The 16770-nt window shown below is 38.0% G+C and overlaps 1 protein-coding gene across 1 annotated transcript; it reads left to right on the top strand.

Annotated features, from left to right (window-relative positions):
* The first annotated feature begins 1221 nt into the window (after positions 1–1221).
* ivns1abpb (influenza virus NS1A binding protein b) lies at positions 1222–15113 on the top strand. Its single transcript, XM_056475278.1, has 15 exons — positions 1222–1341; positions 3025–3214; positions 4219–4339; positions 5794–5966; positions 6063–6138; positions 7147–7320; positions 7410–7535; positions 8307–8414; positions 8689–8806; positions 9329–9553; positions 12294–12415; positions 12493–12619; positions 13308–13439; positions 13526–13699; positions 13814–15113. Exons 3-15 carry the CDS (start codon positions 4229–4231, stop codon positions 14068–14070), a joined length of 1923 nt encoding a protein of 640 aa, XP_056331253.1. The 5' UTR covers positions 1222–1341; positions 3025–3214; positions 4219–4228; the 3' UTR covers positions 14071–15113.
* The last annotated feature ends 1657 nt before the right edge of the window (positions 15114–16770 follow it).

Raw genomic sequence — 16770 nt, 5'->3', positions numbered from 1 at the left:
GGGTGGGTGGAAGGATGGATGGATGGACGGACGGACGGACGGACGGACGGACGGACAGACAGACAGACAGACAGACAGACAGACAGACAGACAGATATAGATAGATAGATAGATAGATAGATAGATAGATAGATAGATAGATAGATAGATAGATAGATAGATAGATAGATAGATAGATAGATAGATAGATAGATAGATAGATAACACAACAGCATTAGCATAAACCTTATTTATTAATTTAACTATATTTTATTTGATAAGTGTTAAGAAAAATGTATGACATGACTATTGTGGGCCCTCTTTTTCATTCATTTTAGGTTCGGTGGATATGAATGACACACTTGTCATAAACCGCATTTTAGATTCCATAACATTTAATATTATAATATATAAGGACAGGACGTCATCAGGACATGATCAACAATACTATCATTAACCATTTATTTATTTCAGGAGACATGACTGACAACAATCATTAACCCCATTTATGTATTTTTATTTAGATAAAAAAATGACACAACAACATTAAAATAAACCTCATTTATTTATTTACTTTTATATATTTGTTAAATAAATATATGACATCACTATCATGGACCCTCTTTATTTATTTTTTAGTTTCGGTTCAATGGAAATGAGTGACACAATTGCCACAAATCCTTTTTATATATTTATTTTAGATTAAAAATATGTGAACGGCACACCATAAACACCATTTATTGAATTATTTACTTTAGATTTAATATAGGCTACATGACACTACATCAACAACACTATCATAAACCCAATTTATATGTTGGTTTTATTTATTTATTTTGAGACATGAATGACACAACAGCACTATTATCATATAACCACGCATTCCTGCTCCAGAAATGTAACACCTAAAATATTTATACAGACAGTGTCAGGACACATCAGTTCTGGCTGAATGAACTGCACTGTGTTCTGCTTGCTGGAGGGCAAGAACTGGCCTAGTGTGATTAAAGTGAATAATGGTTTAGTGAAACACGGCCAATCACGCGCACTGCACATCCATACAGCACGTCTCTCTTTATGAACATCCAGATAACGTTACAACACAGCTCATCTTCAAGTAATGTCTAATTCCATTCAATAACTTAAAGTGTCACATTAACATATCAGCCAAGTTAACTAGAGATGGACGAGCCCATATTTTGCCCCTCCCACTGTCGTCATCAGTGACGCGGCATAGTTAAGCGCGCGCTCTTCGGTGTTGTTTGGTTCATCTCGTTAAACGGCGCGTCTTTGGACTGATAATAACTACTTTTTCTTAAAGCAGAAATTATGTTCGTCGTCTTTAACAGTCAAAGGGTGTCGGTAAGACGTTTTATTTATTTAACTTAGTGTTTAAAATCGAAAGTGTTTTTGCTGATTGAATTTGTGTTAAAGTCGTGAGGTGACTAGAAAAATCTGGTTTGTTTTGAGGCACGTTTGGGTGGTACTCGTGTTTGAGAGAAGGCCACGTTTAAATCTCCGTTTGCTGTGTTTATCTCAAGGATTGTGTTAGGGTTTGAATTTAATGTTGGTCGATGTAGATCTGTAAAACACGTAGTATCACTCATGGTGCTTATAAGCGGTTGTTTGGTTTATACTCAAGTGTTCATAACTCGTTTTTTTTTTTGCTTTCGCTGTAGAATAAGCTGTTTTAAATCACGTTATGTCGAATTCTGTGAAAGAGGTAACGTTAATGTTAGTCTAACTAACACGAGTTTACTGAAGGTTACAAATGATATGAGGAAACGAAAGATTACGCGCTTTTAACCTACGCAATTAACGTTACGTTCATTAAAATGGCAAATAACGTCAGAAGCCGCCGAGCTGACTAAAATCTAGATTTCTTTAACTTTATAGTGGATGTCGAATAAATAGCGAAAGATTGGCTACGGTTCGAAATAACTCAACAATACAACTGGCTTTTTAATGTCATTACTAAATATGTAAGATATCTTAATAGTATACATTAACGTTATCTCTTCGTCATATTACCCGCAGCCTACTACAGACCTGTTATGAAATGTTTATGAAACACAAGTTTTGAATATAAGGTTGATGCGTCACGTGTGTTTGTTTCAGCGGGTCTGGTTTAATCTGGAAACTGCAGTTCCTCCTCGCGCTCCGGGTCTCGCGCCTTCAACAAACACCAAACCCGGAAATATTAAAGCTCACTTACTAAAAGCTAAGCTACTTAAAAACAGACACAGTTGCTCAACTTTTTATGTACTATAGCAATTTTAGAAGAGAGATTTTACTGAAAACGTAAACTATACTTAAACATCATCCTGCACCACAAAAACGGCCGATTATTTTTTTCTTCTCCTACTAAAATGTATACAATGTTTGCTCAAACCTCATTAAAGCTGAAAAAGCTTGCATGGCTTGTTAGGATAGGACAATATTTGGCCGACATACAAATATGGAATCTGAGGGTTCCAAAAAGGAGAAAAAAAATATTTTTAGAGATACTCCTTTTAAAGTTGTCCAAATTAAGTTTTTCGTAATGTATATTACTAAACAAATTAAGTTTTGCTCCATTTATGGTAGGAAATTTACAAAACGTCTTCATGAAAGAAGCTCATTAAAGGTTCCACATTTGTGGAAAATCCAAGAAATGTCAGGGTGATTTTTCATTCTGTAACGGTCAGATTTTTCTAGGCATGTACAACTGCAAATTATTTATGATTTAGTTTATTAAATATTTCAGAAATCTGAAATCACTTGAAAACTGGTTAAAGTGTGCATGGACCCTGACTCACTGTGTTTCTATAGAACGATGATTTTTAAAAGAAGTTCAAGGTGTTAAAATACAATTAAAATAGTAATATAATAAAGTATTGAATATAAAATGTCCACTTTCTATAAGATTGTATTTCGAAATCAAATGTTTACCTTTGATTGGTTTTTGTTTGTTGTCTTTTAGAAATCATTCTAATATTTCTTAATAATAGCTGTTTTTGACTTGTCATGGTTGATTTCAGTGTGTTTTTTTTTTCTCTTTTTCAGGTCATCATGCATAATCAAGGTGGTAAAATTAGTTTTCTTTAACCTACTGAGTAGTATCAGACAAGAAGTTTGGCGCAAGACCTGTGAAGCTTGAGTTGGTGCTATTGCGTCTTCTAGAAACGCCTCCATCTTGTACCGCACAGTGAAGGATATACTAAAGTGCCTTTCGGCAATACTGTACTTCTGTTTGGTAGGTTTGTTTCTTTAGCAGAAATGCATGTAATTTATGCTCATAATTTCGCAGGAATCTGTAGGCCTTTCTGCAGAACTTCAGAGTTTGTCACTTCTACTTTCTCTTCTTTGAGTGTAAATTCCACTAGTGCTTGTACTTTAGATTATCCCTTAGCTACAGATTTAAGTGTAGTACTCTCAGCTCACTTTTAATACATGTATTAATTAGGGGTGCAAAATATTAAAACCCAACTAAAAACCAGCAATACGCCCCCTACGGTTTGATCAGTGATGCTCACTTTAAGAGCTGAGGTCTTCCTCCCATCCCCCTGCCCCCTCACTGAGCCCCTGCTCCACTGTCTACTACCCTCCACCACCACAGGACAGAGAGCAGGTCTTTATTGTTAGTCAGTACTCAACAGAAATGTTTCAATGTATCTTGTAAATAAATGCATGCAGTGCAGGACTGCTTAAACACAAACTTGGTTGTTTGAGGAACTAAAAATGCAAAAGAGAACTTGTCACTAACAGACAGCATTTTTTTCAGCCATTGTAACTTTGATTCTCTTTAGCCATAGCAGTGACGGAAATAGAAAAACTCCACTCATCACAGAGACAGCAGCTATTTATACCACTAATAATCTAATAGCACACACAAAAGATAGATGGGTAGATAGATAGATGGGTAGATCATGTATTTGACAACCCCTGGTGTATCTGAGGACCTTGAACTTTAAATTGAACGTTCCAAATGTACTATTTACCAAATTTACATGGGGTTTATTTCTGACTATTCTGCTGTGGAGATTTCATTCGTTTACCCAGATCAGCTTACTGCAATAAACTGGAACATGCAAAGCGTTTAATGTAAAGGGTTTAATTATTTATTACTACTGTTTATTAGTTATTATTCCTATTATTATCAATTAAAAGTAATAATTTTATTTTATCACATGAATTTGTGAATACTAAAGCAGCAGCTCTCATATTGCTTTGTTTGCCTCCATGTCATTGACTTGATAGATCCATCAAAATGACTCCCAACGGATATCTAATATTTGAAGATGAGAGCTTCCTGAATTCTACTGTGGCCAAGATGAATGCCTTGCGTAAAAGTGGCCAGTTTTGTGATGTCAGGTTGCTGGTAAGACCACCTTTGTTTAAGCAAAGTAAACATGCCCATCTATAAACCCATTCTGTACTAGTTTTCACATGCTGTGTTTTTGTTGTAATACAAAAAAGTATGGTTGTATTGTAGGGGTGGGCGATATGACCTAAAATTAATATCACGGTATTTTTCATCTTTTGAACGGTGACGGTATAATATTATGGTATTACTTTCAATAGCAAAATAATATACATCTCAAGGAAGAACGGACAAAAGAAAGTCTCACTTCTATCACTCTTTAAAAGTTTTGGTTTGGGTCATTGTAAATGCTCAGTCTCGTTATGAGCTGATCTTCATTTCTCTGTGTTGGTGGAATAAAGCAGGCGAGTCAGCCGCACCAATTTATGAGCAGACAGAGCAGGATTCTCGCGATGACCATCAGCGCAATTGCGCTCTTTGTTATGAGCCGTAGTTTCAGTGTAAACTTAGTAAAGGTGAGTTTCTTTGGCGATGATGTGTACAGATTTTATATTTAGCGGACATTTGCGCTGAACACGCGGTGAATGCAACGCATCGAGATTCGGGCACCTTCTCCGAAAACACTCGATTGATCTCAGCTGGCGGATCAACATTTACCTCATGTCATGATCGCTGTCATCTGCGCCATTATTATTATAACTTTAGGTGAAGTTTGCGAACCTGTGCACTTTTCACTCTTCAGCCGTTTGCATTTCCTGCAGTAACAAAAGCTCCCTGTTATCTGACAGCGGGAAGCGTTGAGTGACTGACAGATAATATGAATTAATACAGCAGCAGGGTAGAGCGATTCAGCAAGTTTTTAGAGAAAATCAATTCAGATTGCACTACAACCATTATATTCAGACACACAAATGCTCCCAAATATATTATGAGGGCGCATAGATTAAATTTCGGGCGCTCATGCGACCAAAATGGTTGCAATTTCGAGCCCTGTAGTATAAGGACATGTATTCAGACCACAACTGAACGTTTGAAGAAAATTGAATGCCTTATTATTTAGAATTAGCTGTTATTGATGTAAATGCAGCCGTTCAAGGCGCATAATTGATTTATTACGGTATTGATGGTATTAGAAAATCCATGTCGTGGCGCAATGTCACACCGATGATGACTATGACACCGGTGTACCGCCCACCCCTATTGTATTGTGAAATGTTATTAATAATTTAAGTTGGATGTTAAAATATTGTTGTTTCTATTATGAATCTAAACTTTCAACATAATTACTCTGGTCCTCAGTGTCATGATCTTTCAGGAATAATCTGATTTCCTGCTCAATACATAATCGCCAATTTTGAAAACAGTTGCTATGATTTTTTCCCATGATTATGTAATGAGAAGTTCTAAAAAAAAAAAAGTATTTAATGAATTAAATTTTGCCAATAAACATATCAATGTAATGCATCCTTGCTGAATTAAAATATTTAATTCAATCTCTCTCTCTTCTGCAGGTCTGTGGACATGAGCTGATGGCTCATAAGGCTGTGTTGGCCTGCTGCAGCTCTTACCTGTTTGAAATCTTCAATGCTGACACGGAGCCACAGGGTGGAGTTTCGCTGGTTAAATTTGATGACCTTAACCCTGATGCTGTGGAAGTCTTGCTCAACTATGCCTACACAGCCCAGTACATGCATTCTGATGCTATTTAAATTATACATTACATGGTGATCTTGTCAAGGACAACCACGTCTTATGTCTTCCCATATTGTTCTGTTAACAGATTAAAGGCTGATAAAAGTCTGGTCAGTGATGTGTATTCTGCTGCAAAGAAGCTCAAATTGGAAAGAGTTAAACAGGTGTGTAAAGGCATTTATATGCTCCCATGTATGCATGCACATGCACAGTTCCTGGGGATGGAACAGTACACAAAATTGTCAGTTCAGTTTATATCATGGTTCTGTGGTCACAATCTTGTTTGATTCGTTTTACAATGTTTAAAAAGTCCACCATTTCAACATTTAAATATCATTACGAAATGTCATGCTTCAGCATAAAATACTTTAATATAATCTACCATTTACAGTATTTAAAGTTATTCTCAATGTCTTGTATTCTAATTTCAGTCTTGAAGCTTTATTTTAGTCTTTTCTTGTTGATTAATTGTAATGACCACAGCGCTGTAATTTGCTACTGTCATTTCAAATTAAATTCATTCAGGATTGTGTACTTTCACTTTAGACTCACTAAAGACTTAACTGACTGTTGAATATGGTTATTCTGACATTAGGCATTCCGCCAATGTTGCAACAAGACATGTAACATGTTTAATTAAAAAACTATTCTGTGCTGAGAGGGAAAGCTGCATGGGTGTTGAGTTTCTATCACATTTAGCGCTGGAATCTTTAAACTGATATAATCTGAAGCATGTAAATTAGCAGCGTTAGAGAGAATTAGAGAGTGTAAACTCTGAACTTAAAATGAACTTAAACCTTGATGGGACAATAGTTTGTGATTTCAAGTCTCAAAACACCATTGTGATGTTAATAAATAGCCAAACTTCAAGATTTGTATAAATGTATGAAAACTCTAGCTGAATGAACCATGTTTATCCCAGATAATTTGACTTAACACCAAAATAACAATAGTGTGGTTTTAAGAGTATTTGTGAATCTTTTTTATCACTTGTGTGCATATAACTGCTCTCTGGGTCAAACGCAGATCCGTCTGTCTGCTGTGGTTGTACTTGTGAAAGCTTTAATAAACATAAATGAAAAGTGAATCATCATTTAACAATAAGACTGCAATTGTTTGGTGATTTAATGGCACCACTCCAAGTAGTTCTCTGATCTTGTGAATATTTGTAGATTTGTGGAGATTACCTGTTATCCAAAATGGACTCCCAAAGTGCCATATCATACCGCAACTTTGCTAGTAGCATGGCTGATGGGCGGCTTCTGGGCAAGATTGATGGCTATATCCAGGACCATCTTCACGAGATCTCAGATCAGGATGACTTTCTTAAACTTCCACGTCTGAAAGTATGTAAAATATGAACATTCTATAAATACAGTTTTGATTTATTTGAAACATTTCAGCTTTTTATTATGTCATTTATAACTCTGTGTAGCTGGAGGTTATGCTGGAGGACAACCTGAACTTGCCAGGTAATGGCAAACTGTACTCAAAGGTGATAAGCTGGGTTCAGCGCAGCCTGTGGAAGAATGGAGATCCTTTGGAGAAACTGATGGAAGAGGTCAGTATTACAGATTTGTCTTTTTCCTTTTCTTTCACTTGCTCAAGTCTCCTGAATTCCTGTTCAAAGTTTGAGCTCCCCCCTTTCCCCTGTCCCCAGAGTTTTGCCCTTAACCTTGTAAATTTTGCAGTACGTGCTCCTCAAAATACTGAAAACTGATCTGTTTTTCAGGTGAGCCCAATGAACTTTCAGAACTGTTGAGTCTGTTTTTTTCCCCCTATTCTCTTTTCCCTCACTTTGACCTGAATTGCCTTGTAACTCAACATTTTCTCCACAGCAGGACTGTTATGAAGTTATTAATTTGATTCTAATGGCTGCTCCTCCCCATTGATCTCCCCGTCTCTTCTGTAGGTTTTAGTAATGCACATCAACAGCAGATTTGTCCAGCCCTGAAGAAGAATGCAAGATTCCAGCCATCAATGGTACTAAGTCAACCTGCCAAACGCCATGAGCTCCCATCTGTGCAGTGTTCCTGAGAGCATTGCATATTTTTTCCAATCCCACTGTGCAGCCATCATTTGTTTAGATGGCTCTTTGACCCAAAGCAGACTTGCTTGTATTAGGAATGATCTCTTTCCAGCAGTTTCCACAATTACAGTGAACGTAGATATGTGTAAGGTCAAGGCGTCCTCATAGTCCAGCCAGCACACAGTTTTAAAGGACCTCCCTCATAGCAGCTGACTCCACTGCATCAAGGACCAAGGCAGAACATTGCTTTGTTCTTGTTATGGAAACACCCACATGGGTCTTGTTGGTGTTTTGTTGTTGCAGGTGCAAACGCTGTACTACTCAGCAGATCACAAATTGCATGATGGGAGTTTGCTTGAGGGGCAGGCAGAGGTCTGCAGCACTGAGGATGACCGCATCCAGTTTGTGCAGGTACATGACTGGTTTTCAGTCCTTCCCTTACAGGGTGCTGCCTTCTCTGTTGTAAAATAGAATGGTTGCCATTTGAATAAGCTTGAGGTGGTTTGCACTATACGGGAGATCTGTAAGTGGCCAGCCGGGTTTGCACTGTGAAAGACCTCTTAAATGGTGCTTTTGGCAGTGGATGGAATGGGTTTAGCCTTTGGCCCTTTGGTCTTTTTGCATGCAGTAGAGGTGTAGGGGTGAAGTTTGGGCAGGTTTAGAGCCACCTGGTTTGATTTTGCAGAAGAAGCCGCCTAGAGAGAGGGACGAAATGGGCTCTGGTGCGTCTGGCAGCATCTCTCCCTCCAACAGCCAGTTCAACAAGCATGAATGGAAGTACATTGCTTCAGAAAAGACCACCCGTAAGTGTGAATTGCTTATAGGTTTGTTTCTTAAACTTGTGAATGCCAGGAAATTCCATAGCTATTATACATGGTTCCTATGGTCATGTTTTCCTGTATCAGGATATTAAGGCATAAGTAGGACTATAACAGTCATATTTCTGCAGTGGATTTTAAGTAATGTGATTGCTAAACCTTAAGTTGTAATCTAATGTAGTTAAATTAATTACCATTGCTGTGGAAGCCTGCTTCACAGGAGGATGATTATGACGAAGATTAGTAAAAATAGTAATACAATATCCTAATTTACTGTTTTGCAATCAAAAATTGCAAGATTTTTTTTCAAACTGCACACCTATAATTGCATATTTTACCAGACTTTCAAATTGCTTAACTTTTCCCATATTAATTGAAAACATGCAAAGGAAAACTTTTTCAGTTTTGGTACAATCATTTTCATCTAATGTAAAATGAGTTCATATCTTGCCGTACTAAGAAAAGTGTGCAAATGGATGTTTTTCAAAACTGGTTGTCTTTTTCCAGACAATTCATACCTGTGTCTGGCTGTTCTGAGAGGTCTGCTGTGTGTGATCTCCCTGCACGGCCGCACCAGTCCTCATAATTCTCCGTCTGCTACACCATGTGTGCTGAAGAGCCCAAACTTTGAGGCTCAACCAGAAGATCTGCAGGAGAAACTGTTGAAGCCTATGCATTATGCCCGTTCTGGCCTGGGAACCGCTGAATTGGACAGCAAGCTTATTGCTGCAGGTATGCATGACCAGAGATTGGTAAAATTGTCTTGTAAAGGGATAGTTCAACCAAAAAAATTAAAATAGACTATGTATACATGCCACAATCAAATAGTCCCAAACCTTAAAGAGCTTTAGGGCTTTCCAAACCTTAAGGAACCCCAAAAGATGTTTTGGACATGGGTATACATTAGGGATGCCACAATACTTTTTTTTTTTTTCAATAAAATAAAAACACAAACTGGCTTGGAAAAAGTAAAGGGTGAGTAATTGATAGATAAAGATATCTTTTTGAAAGTACATATCATATAACTGTAAGATGGCTGGCTGTACTATCTGCCTTACTGTAGCATTTTATGACTTTGTTTGTTTAGTAATGTATTTTTTTTGTGAAGCCGTTTTGGAATAATTATTATGAAAAGCACTATTCAAATAAACTGGAATCTAATTTAATTAAAGGGCCATGAAACCCCCGTTTCAACAGGGTTTTTTCACACCTCTACTTTGGAAAAAGTCAGGAAAGTGGGCATGTCCAGCTCTGTTTAGGGGGGAGTGTTGGAGGAGGGAAAGAGGGATGGTCTGTAAAAATTTGCATAAAAATGGGAGTGTGGGTTTGGGCACGTGCTGATTTTCACAGAGGCAAAACAAACACACAGATGCAGGGGAGAAAGACAGTGGCTGTGGTTACATGGACATAAGTAATCAAATTATTTGACAAATTATTAAATGGCGGACTTTAACTGCTGTTGGGCTCTTTCATTCAGGAATTTCATTCATGCCCCTTGTGACAAACAAGATATTTGATTCAAGGAACTGCTCTAAGTGTGTATTTTTCATGCAGTGTTCGTTACCGCACGGCGAATGAGAGAAAAAAAACCCTTCGCATTTCTCGGTAACTTTGATGCACTCGGTGGGTAGCGTTAGAAAGCCACGTGTGTTCCTGTCACAAAATGCGGCGCAAATCCTACATGATGGAAATAGTTTGATTGTGGTGCTTACATGTTTACACTCGAGAGCAGCATTTACAGCAGATTTTTCAGTCCATAATATTGTAGTGATATCAACGTACTGTAAACTTTATTAACTTAGAAATCATTTGACTAAAGTCCGTCTTTAAACATTGAAAGAGTACTGCTGACGATACGAACTAACTTTGCCTCTGAATAAACAAACAACGACCACTGATCACTTGGCAAATCTGTAGAGACAGGACAATCAACACCAACTGGAGACGCGTCTTTATTAAAAGGAGACAAGCAGCAAATCCGTATTTCACCATTTCCAGATGAGAAAAGCTCCCAGGTAAAAAAAAAAAAAAAAAAAAAGTTCCCTAGACATGTATTTCTGTCACGCGTCGCATGCACTGTAAAGGCTCGTACACACCGGGGCGCTTTTCGTTTGCGTTTATCGCCAGTGGTTTTCAATACGTTTTTCCGGAATCAAACCCAAGCAATTTTTTTTCTCCTCTCCCTCCCCACAGGCGTCGAGCAAAAGAGTATGCAAAATCACTCCTTGACGTTAAATGGCGCTACACAACTTTAAGCTTCAGACACCCGCTTGTAACGCAAAAGAAGACCGTTCACGCGATTGTTGTTATGGATGCTTCAAGTAGCAGCTCTAGTGATGAAGAAATGATTATTGTTCACCAGAGCAATAAGCAGCTCCACGTTCATATCGCTTTTGAGCATCTTCTTCAGTGTGCGCTCGCATTGACAGTTTTGCGCATGAGCGCCTCCAAGTGCTGTTTACTGTAACTTCAGTATCTCAATGCACGTGAACAAAAGTGCCAATCTGATTGGTGAAGAAGGTTTTGATGTGGGTCGTCAAAAAAAAAACAAGCATGAGGCGGTTTTTAAAAAAAGGACGCTTTTGCGCGTTGGTGTGCACAATCACATTGACGCCCTTTTAGCCCTTTAAATATTGGCGGAAAACACGAGTAAAAACGTCTCTGTTTGCACGGGCCTTAATCCACACATGAGTCCAGCTACGCTCTCATAGAGGGAAAATGAAAACAAAACCTTCATTGCAGCAAATTTTGAAAGCAACACTGCACACTTGTTTTGGCAACACAACGTGGCGTCTCTCTGCCGTCTGAACACTGTAACAGGTAAAAACGGTCTTTGAAGCTATCATGGATATAATAAAGTTGCACCACATACACAATAGAGCGCGCTGATTGTTTTGAACCAAGTCTTACTTATGAATGAATGCAGCACACTCAGAAATGTCATAAGGTACTCCCAGGTACAGACGTCCAGTCTACATGCTGGAATACACGCTAAGATCTCATGGCCGTGACGCAGTTTCAAAAATTAATTTCTAACCAGAAGTACGAATTTGCTCAAAATAACGCAAAAACTACCAATTTTCACTTTTTAGTGAAATATGTGTCCTAATAGTGTTTTTAGCAGTGTGGGACACGCATATGACTGACAATAGCTCAAATGTGTTTTGGTGTTTTGTGACCCTTTAAATGGTGACCACATTTGAATTTTTGGTTTGAACTATCCCTTTAAATAGAAATGGTGGCATAAATGTAGTTGGGAGTTCCCCTTGAGCATATTTTAGAACATGCAAAGATGCCATTGTGTGCTTTGTAATGCCATTCATGCAAATGTGACCAATTGTTGATAGTGGTGAAACTAGAGGAGACGCAAAATGAAATTACCTCTGAATTATGTGAGATGGAAGAAACTAATGTCATGGATGGAAACAGGAGTTCGGCTTTTGTATATCTAATACATGCATTATCTGTCCAGGTGGTTACAACAGAGAAGAGTGCTTGAGAACTGTGGAGTGTTATGACCCAAAGAAGGACTGCTGGACTTTCATTGCTCCGATGCGCACTCCACGAGCTCGCTTCCAGATGGCTGTGCTAATGGTAAAGATGCTGTTTCCAGTCATAAATGGGATTTGCTGCATCTCACATTAGAGCTAAATGAATGTTTTTCCTCTCAGGGCGAGGTGTATGTGATGGGTGGCTCCAATGGTCACTCAGATGAGCTGAGCTGTGGAGAAATGTATAACCCCAGAGCTGATGAGTGGATTCAAGTTCCTGAGCTCCGCACCAATCGCTGCAATGCAGGTATGAATCCCTTCCTGCTGGAATTTTTTTAAATGTAATTTCTGACTTAATGTAAAGTTGAAACATTTATGATCTTAAGTGTTTTGGAGAGCCGTTTACTGTAATTGGTCAACATTGTTACTGCTGTATTTTAAAACTCATTTGACCAAGAAATTAGGTTTTCTGAATGCCTCCATGAGTCTCTGCAATTGATTAACAGAAGATTGCACTCTAGGCTAGTTTTTAATTAAATGCACAAAAACTCTTCTTCATAAGCATTTGAGCATACAAGTCATGTGAGTGGCCCAATGTTTTTGCACCTTGGCGTTTATGCCACAAGATTAATGTAAACACTGCTCACTTTGAAACTGTTACTTAATCCTTTACTAACTTTGAATCAATTTTCCACTGTCAAGCCAAACCAGTCTCTTTGCTTAACTGTTCTATTCCAGGCTAGTCTGCATGGATAAGGGTTAATTTTAAAGACTAAGCTCCGAGATTGATGGTGCATGTGGAAAATCTCAGAATAAATTAAGAAATTATTTCTCAATTTTATTTGTGCTGCAGCAGTAATGTTGCTAATGTTATTGCTAACTAATATATTGAGACTGGATAATGTCTGATGGATGACATTATATAATAGTTGGGAAATACAGAACAGGAGGTGTTTGCTATTCGTTAGGTAATCCTTAATCATGTTTCTTCTCAGGTGTGTGTTCCTTGCAAAACAAGCTTTTCGTAGTGGGAGGATCTGATCCCTGTGGACAGAAGGGCTTGAAGAATTGTGACTCCTTTGACCCAGTGACAAAAATGTGGACCAGCTGTGCACCCCTCAACATCAGTATGTCAGCTTGCCTTTTCTTATGTATTTAAAAAAAAAAAATTGTATACCCTGACTGTTGTTTACTTTCTCTCTTTTGCATTTAGGGAGACACCAGGCAGCAGTGTGCGAGCTGAGTGGATACATGTATGTGATTGGTGGTGCTGAGTCCTGGAACTGCTTGAACTCAGTGGAACGCTACAACCCAGAAAACAACACTTGGACCTTGGTGGCCTCCATGAATGTGGCTCGTCGTGGAGCTGGTGTAGCTGTGTATGAAGGTAAAATAGAAGGCTTTTTTTTTTTTTTTTAGCAGGTCTTGCATGTAGGAAAGTAGTGATGTAAGCCTGTCAAATTCAGGGCTTTCCCTTTAAGCCATTTCCAACTGCTTGCAGGAAAGCTCTTTGTGGTTGGAGGATTTGATGGCTCTCATGCTCTGCGCTGTGTGGAGGTGTATGATCCAGCCACGAACGAGTGGAGGATGCTGGGAAGCATGACATCAGCACGGAGTAACGCAGGTTTGGCGGTATTGAACGATGTGTTGTGTGCTGTCGGGGGATTTGATGGCAATGAGTTCCTCAACTCAATGGAGGTGTATAATCTAGAGAAGAACGAGTGGAGCCCGTTTCTAGAGGCGTTGGGTAAAAACTGAATGGTGCCAGGATCTGGTCTTTCCTCAAACAGATGAACAGCAGTCACATTATAATGCGTCGGTCTTAGAACTGTGGACACAAACTCAAAGATACTCATAGCGTTGCCCAAAGCAACATGAAGCCTTTGCATATTGCATAATTACAATGTATATAGATTTTTCTTTCTCTGTCTCTTTTATTTGTTATTTCTCTGTGAAAGCCAGTACTTGAAGTGATGTTTGGAGATGGTAAGCTTATTGTCATAGTCTAAACCATGGCTAAAATTAATGCCTTGCTAATTGAAGATGAGATTAATATCTGTATAGTTAGTCTTAGATCATGAAATACTTAAGGCGTGTTTTAAATGGAGCCATAATGCTTCAATGGGATTGTAATTTTTGCATTTTTATAGCATTTTTATAAAACTTATGTAAGTGTCTAATATGTAAACCTGACAAGCATTCTTTCCAGTCAAATCGAATCTGTGCCACAGGCTTGTTTTTACATTGATTCTTATTTAGGTCTGCTTTACGTGAAAGACGCCAGCGATGATTATGCCACTTAACATCGAATAATGTCTCATTCAAGATCTTGTTAAACCTGATTTTTTTTTTTATTATTATTTTGGTACAAAAAAAGGTGCAAAATTTAATAAACCGTTATGACTTTGAGTGCATTGACTAAACTTTTATTTATCATTCCTGAAAGTTACATTTTTCCCCTGATTTTAAACAATTTCATTGGTTTGATTGCATGGGGAAAGATAATTTCTTACTCAAATGTGTGAATCCACATTTGGTATAATAATGTCACAATTCCATTCAGATTACATGATGTAGTAAGAGGATTAAGCACCGCTGTAGTGGAGAGAGCCATGACAGAGTGAAATTAGTGTAAAACACTTGGCAGTTAGTCTATGGGTTGTTTTAATGGCCCATTTATTAAAATGAAGAGTGTTTTAGTTCTCTGAGTGCTGTGTTAGTTGGGCAATATGGGGATGTCCTATCATAAATTATATATGCCAAAAGGTATTCTGTAATAAAATGTACTGCAGTAATGAATATGCACAGTATTGTTACCATGGGCACTTGAAAATACTTTTGTTCTCTGTTCATAATCAGAGCACACTTCGGTTTATTTTTCTAATGGAGGAACATAATGATTTATTATATGGTGTATACAATATATTATGGTACAAGTAACAAAAATGCTTGGATCTTGAATAACACCTGTAAACACTTGCAGGCTTCATATAAAATTAAACTGATATTTTTCCCCTTTTACAAAGCTTTGCAGTGTGTTAGCCCTGTGCAAGTACTTTATTTTTTCATTTTGAATAGCTTGGTACAACATGGCTTTGGTAAAAGTGCAAAGCCACAGGATGAGGTGACTCATAAAAACCACACAGTATTACCATTGCACAGAACTGCTTTCTAGTCTGATCAAAGTTAAAAGCCCATTTCCCCCTGTATTACTAAAAGGTAACCTGTATTTTTGATCCAAAGTTACAATGTGGTGTGTGCAAATATAACGGAACGCTAAAGCCTTTTAATGCCATTTAGTTTTGCCTAAGAGGGGATTATGTAAGAGCGTTGCCATTTTTCGTAGTTGTGGTCTCTTATGTAAGACGGGCAGTGCTTGTGAGCACAGGTTTAAAAAAAAAGGGAAAAAACAAACAAAAAAGGGCAGCACAACAGCCTGAAACAGTTTGCTTTTACTGATACTATTCAGGGGCTTGATTAAGATCCTGGAAAGTAGCCTTAATACAGGTATGTCATAAACAGGAGGTGACATGGTTTTAAGCCACAAAATCAGACTCTAGAAGAGATGTGATGTTATTGATTCACCTCCCATCTCTTTAACAGCCTTTGAAGACACTCAGTTCATGCTGTTCCAGTCTCAACCACACTTAATTTTTCTGTAGATAACATGTTTTAAAAACAAATATGCCTTCAGCATCACAACTGAAGTTTGCAATTAGTCCCTTCCAGCTAATGTTTTTTTTATACTCATGCTGCATTCAAAATCACGTACCTCATTAGGAATGTCATTGAAATAATTGTCGTGTTGCACTGTACATGATAAATATTGTGATAAGAACTGGCATCTGTGAATGTTACTTTGCAAAAAGACTATTTAAATTTACAGTCCAGATGTTTTGTTTTAATCAATGGTGCAGTTTAATACATTCTCAAGCATATGTGGTGCTCATGTTTTCATCATCTGCTGTCTTGCTATATAAAGACATGAACATATAATCTTTGTTTCAAGAGCTCCTCTGAGAATCACTTCATGAGCAGTTTACTATTTTGAATGAGAAAAACAATTATGTATATGGACACTCAAGCTTCCTTGGAAAGCCACCAAATTCTCGCTGCAACCTTTCCGGACGATGGCCATCATGGGAAATGCATTTAAGTAATTCAAATATTGCCATTCAAGGGTGTTTTGGAGAGGTGAAGTATCCAAGCTGTAAAATCTTGCTACTGGGGTGCCCTACGGCTCTGTTCTGGGGCTGCTTTTTCATCTACATGACGTCGTTTGTCATTGGCTTTTGGATGACGCAATCACTGCTGCACAAATATCAGCAAGTCTGACTCGTATCACTGGCTGAAAGAAGGACCATCACTTTCAACTCAACCTCTTCTAAAACTGAACTGCTGATAAGCCCGGACTCCCCAACACTTATCCACAAGTTCATCATACAGCTAGGCACCTCA

Source organism: Danio aesculapii, chromosome 2 (genome assembly GCF_903798145.1).
Source record: "Danio aesculapii chromosome 2, fDanAes4.1, whole genome shotgun sequence".
NCBI lineage: Eukaryota > Metazoa > Chordata > Actinopteri > Cypriniformes > Danionidae > Danio > Danio aesculapii.
Note: the sequence above shows the minus strand (reverse complement) of the source record. Positions and strands in the feature narration are given on the sequence as shown.

Bases quoted from the DNA above. Each gene is read 5' to 3' on its own strand.
- ivns1abpb (XM_056475278.1), top strand. From the start codon at position 4,229: ATGACTCCCAACGGATATCTAATATTTGAAGATGAGAGCTTCCTGAAT. The intron at 8,807-9,328 runs GTAAGTGTGAAT...GTCTTTTTCCAG, and splicing joins TGCTTCAGAAAAGACCACCC to ACAATTCATACCTGTGTCTG. The intron at 13,440-13,525 runs GTATGTCAGCTT...TTTTGCATTTAG, and splicing joins CTGTGCACCCCTCAACATCA to GGAGACACCAGGCAGCAGTG.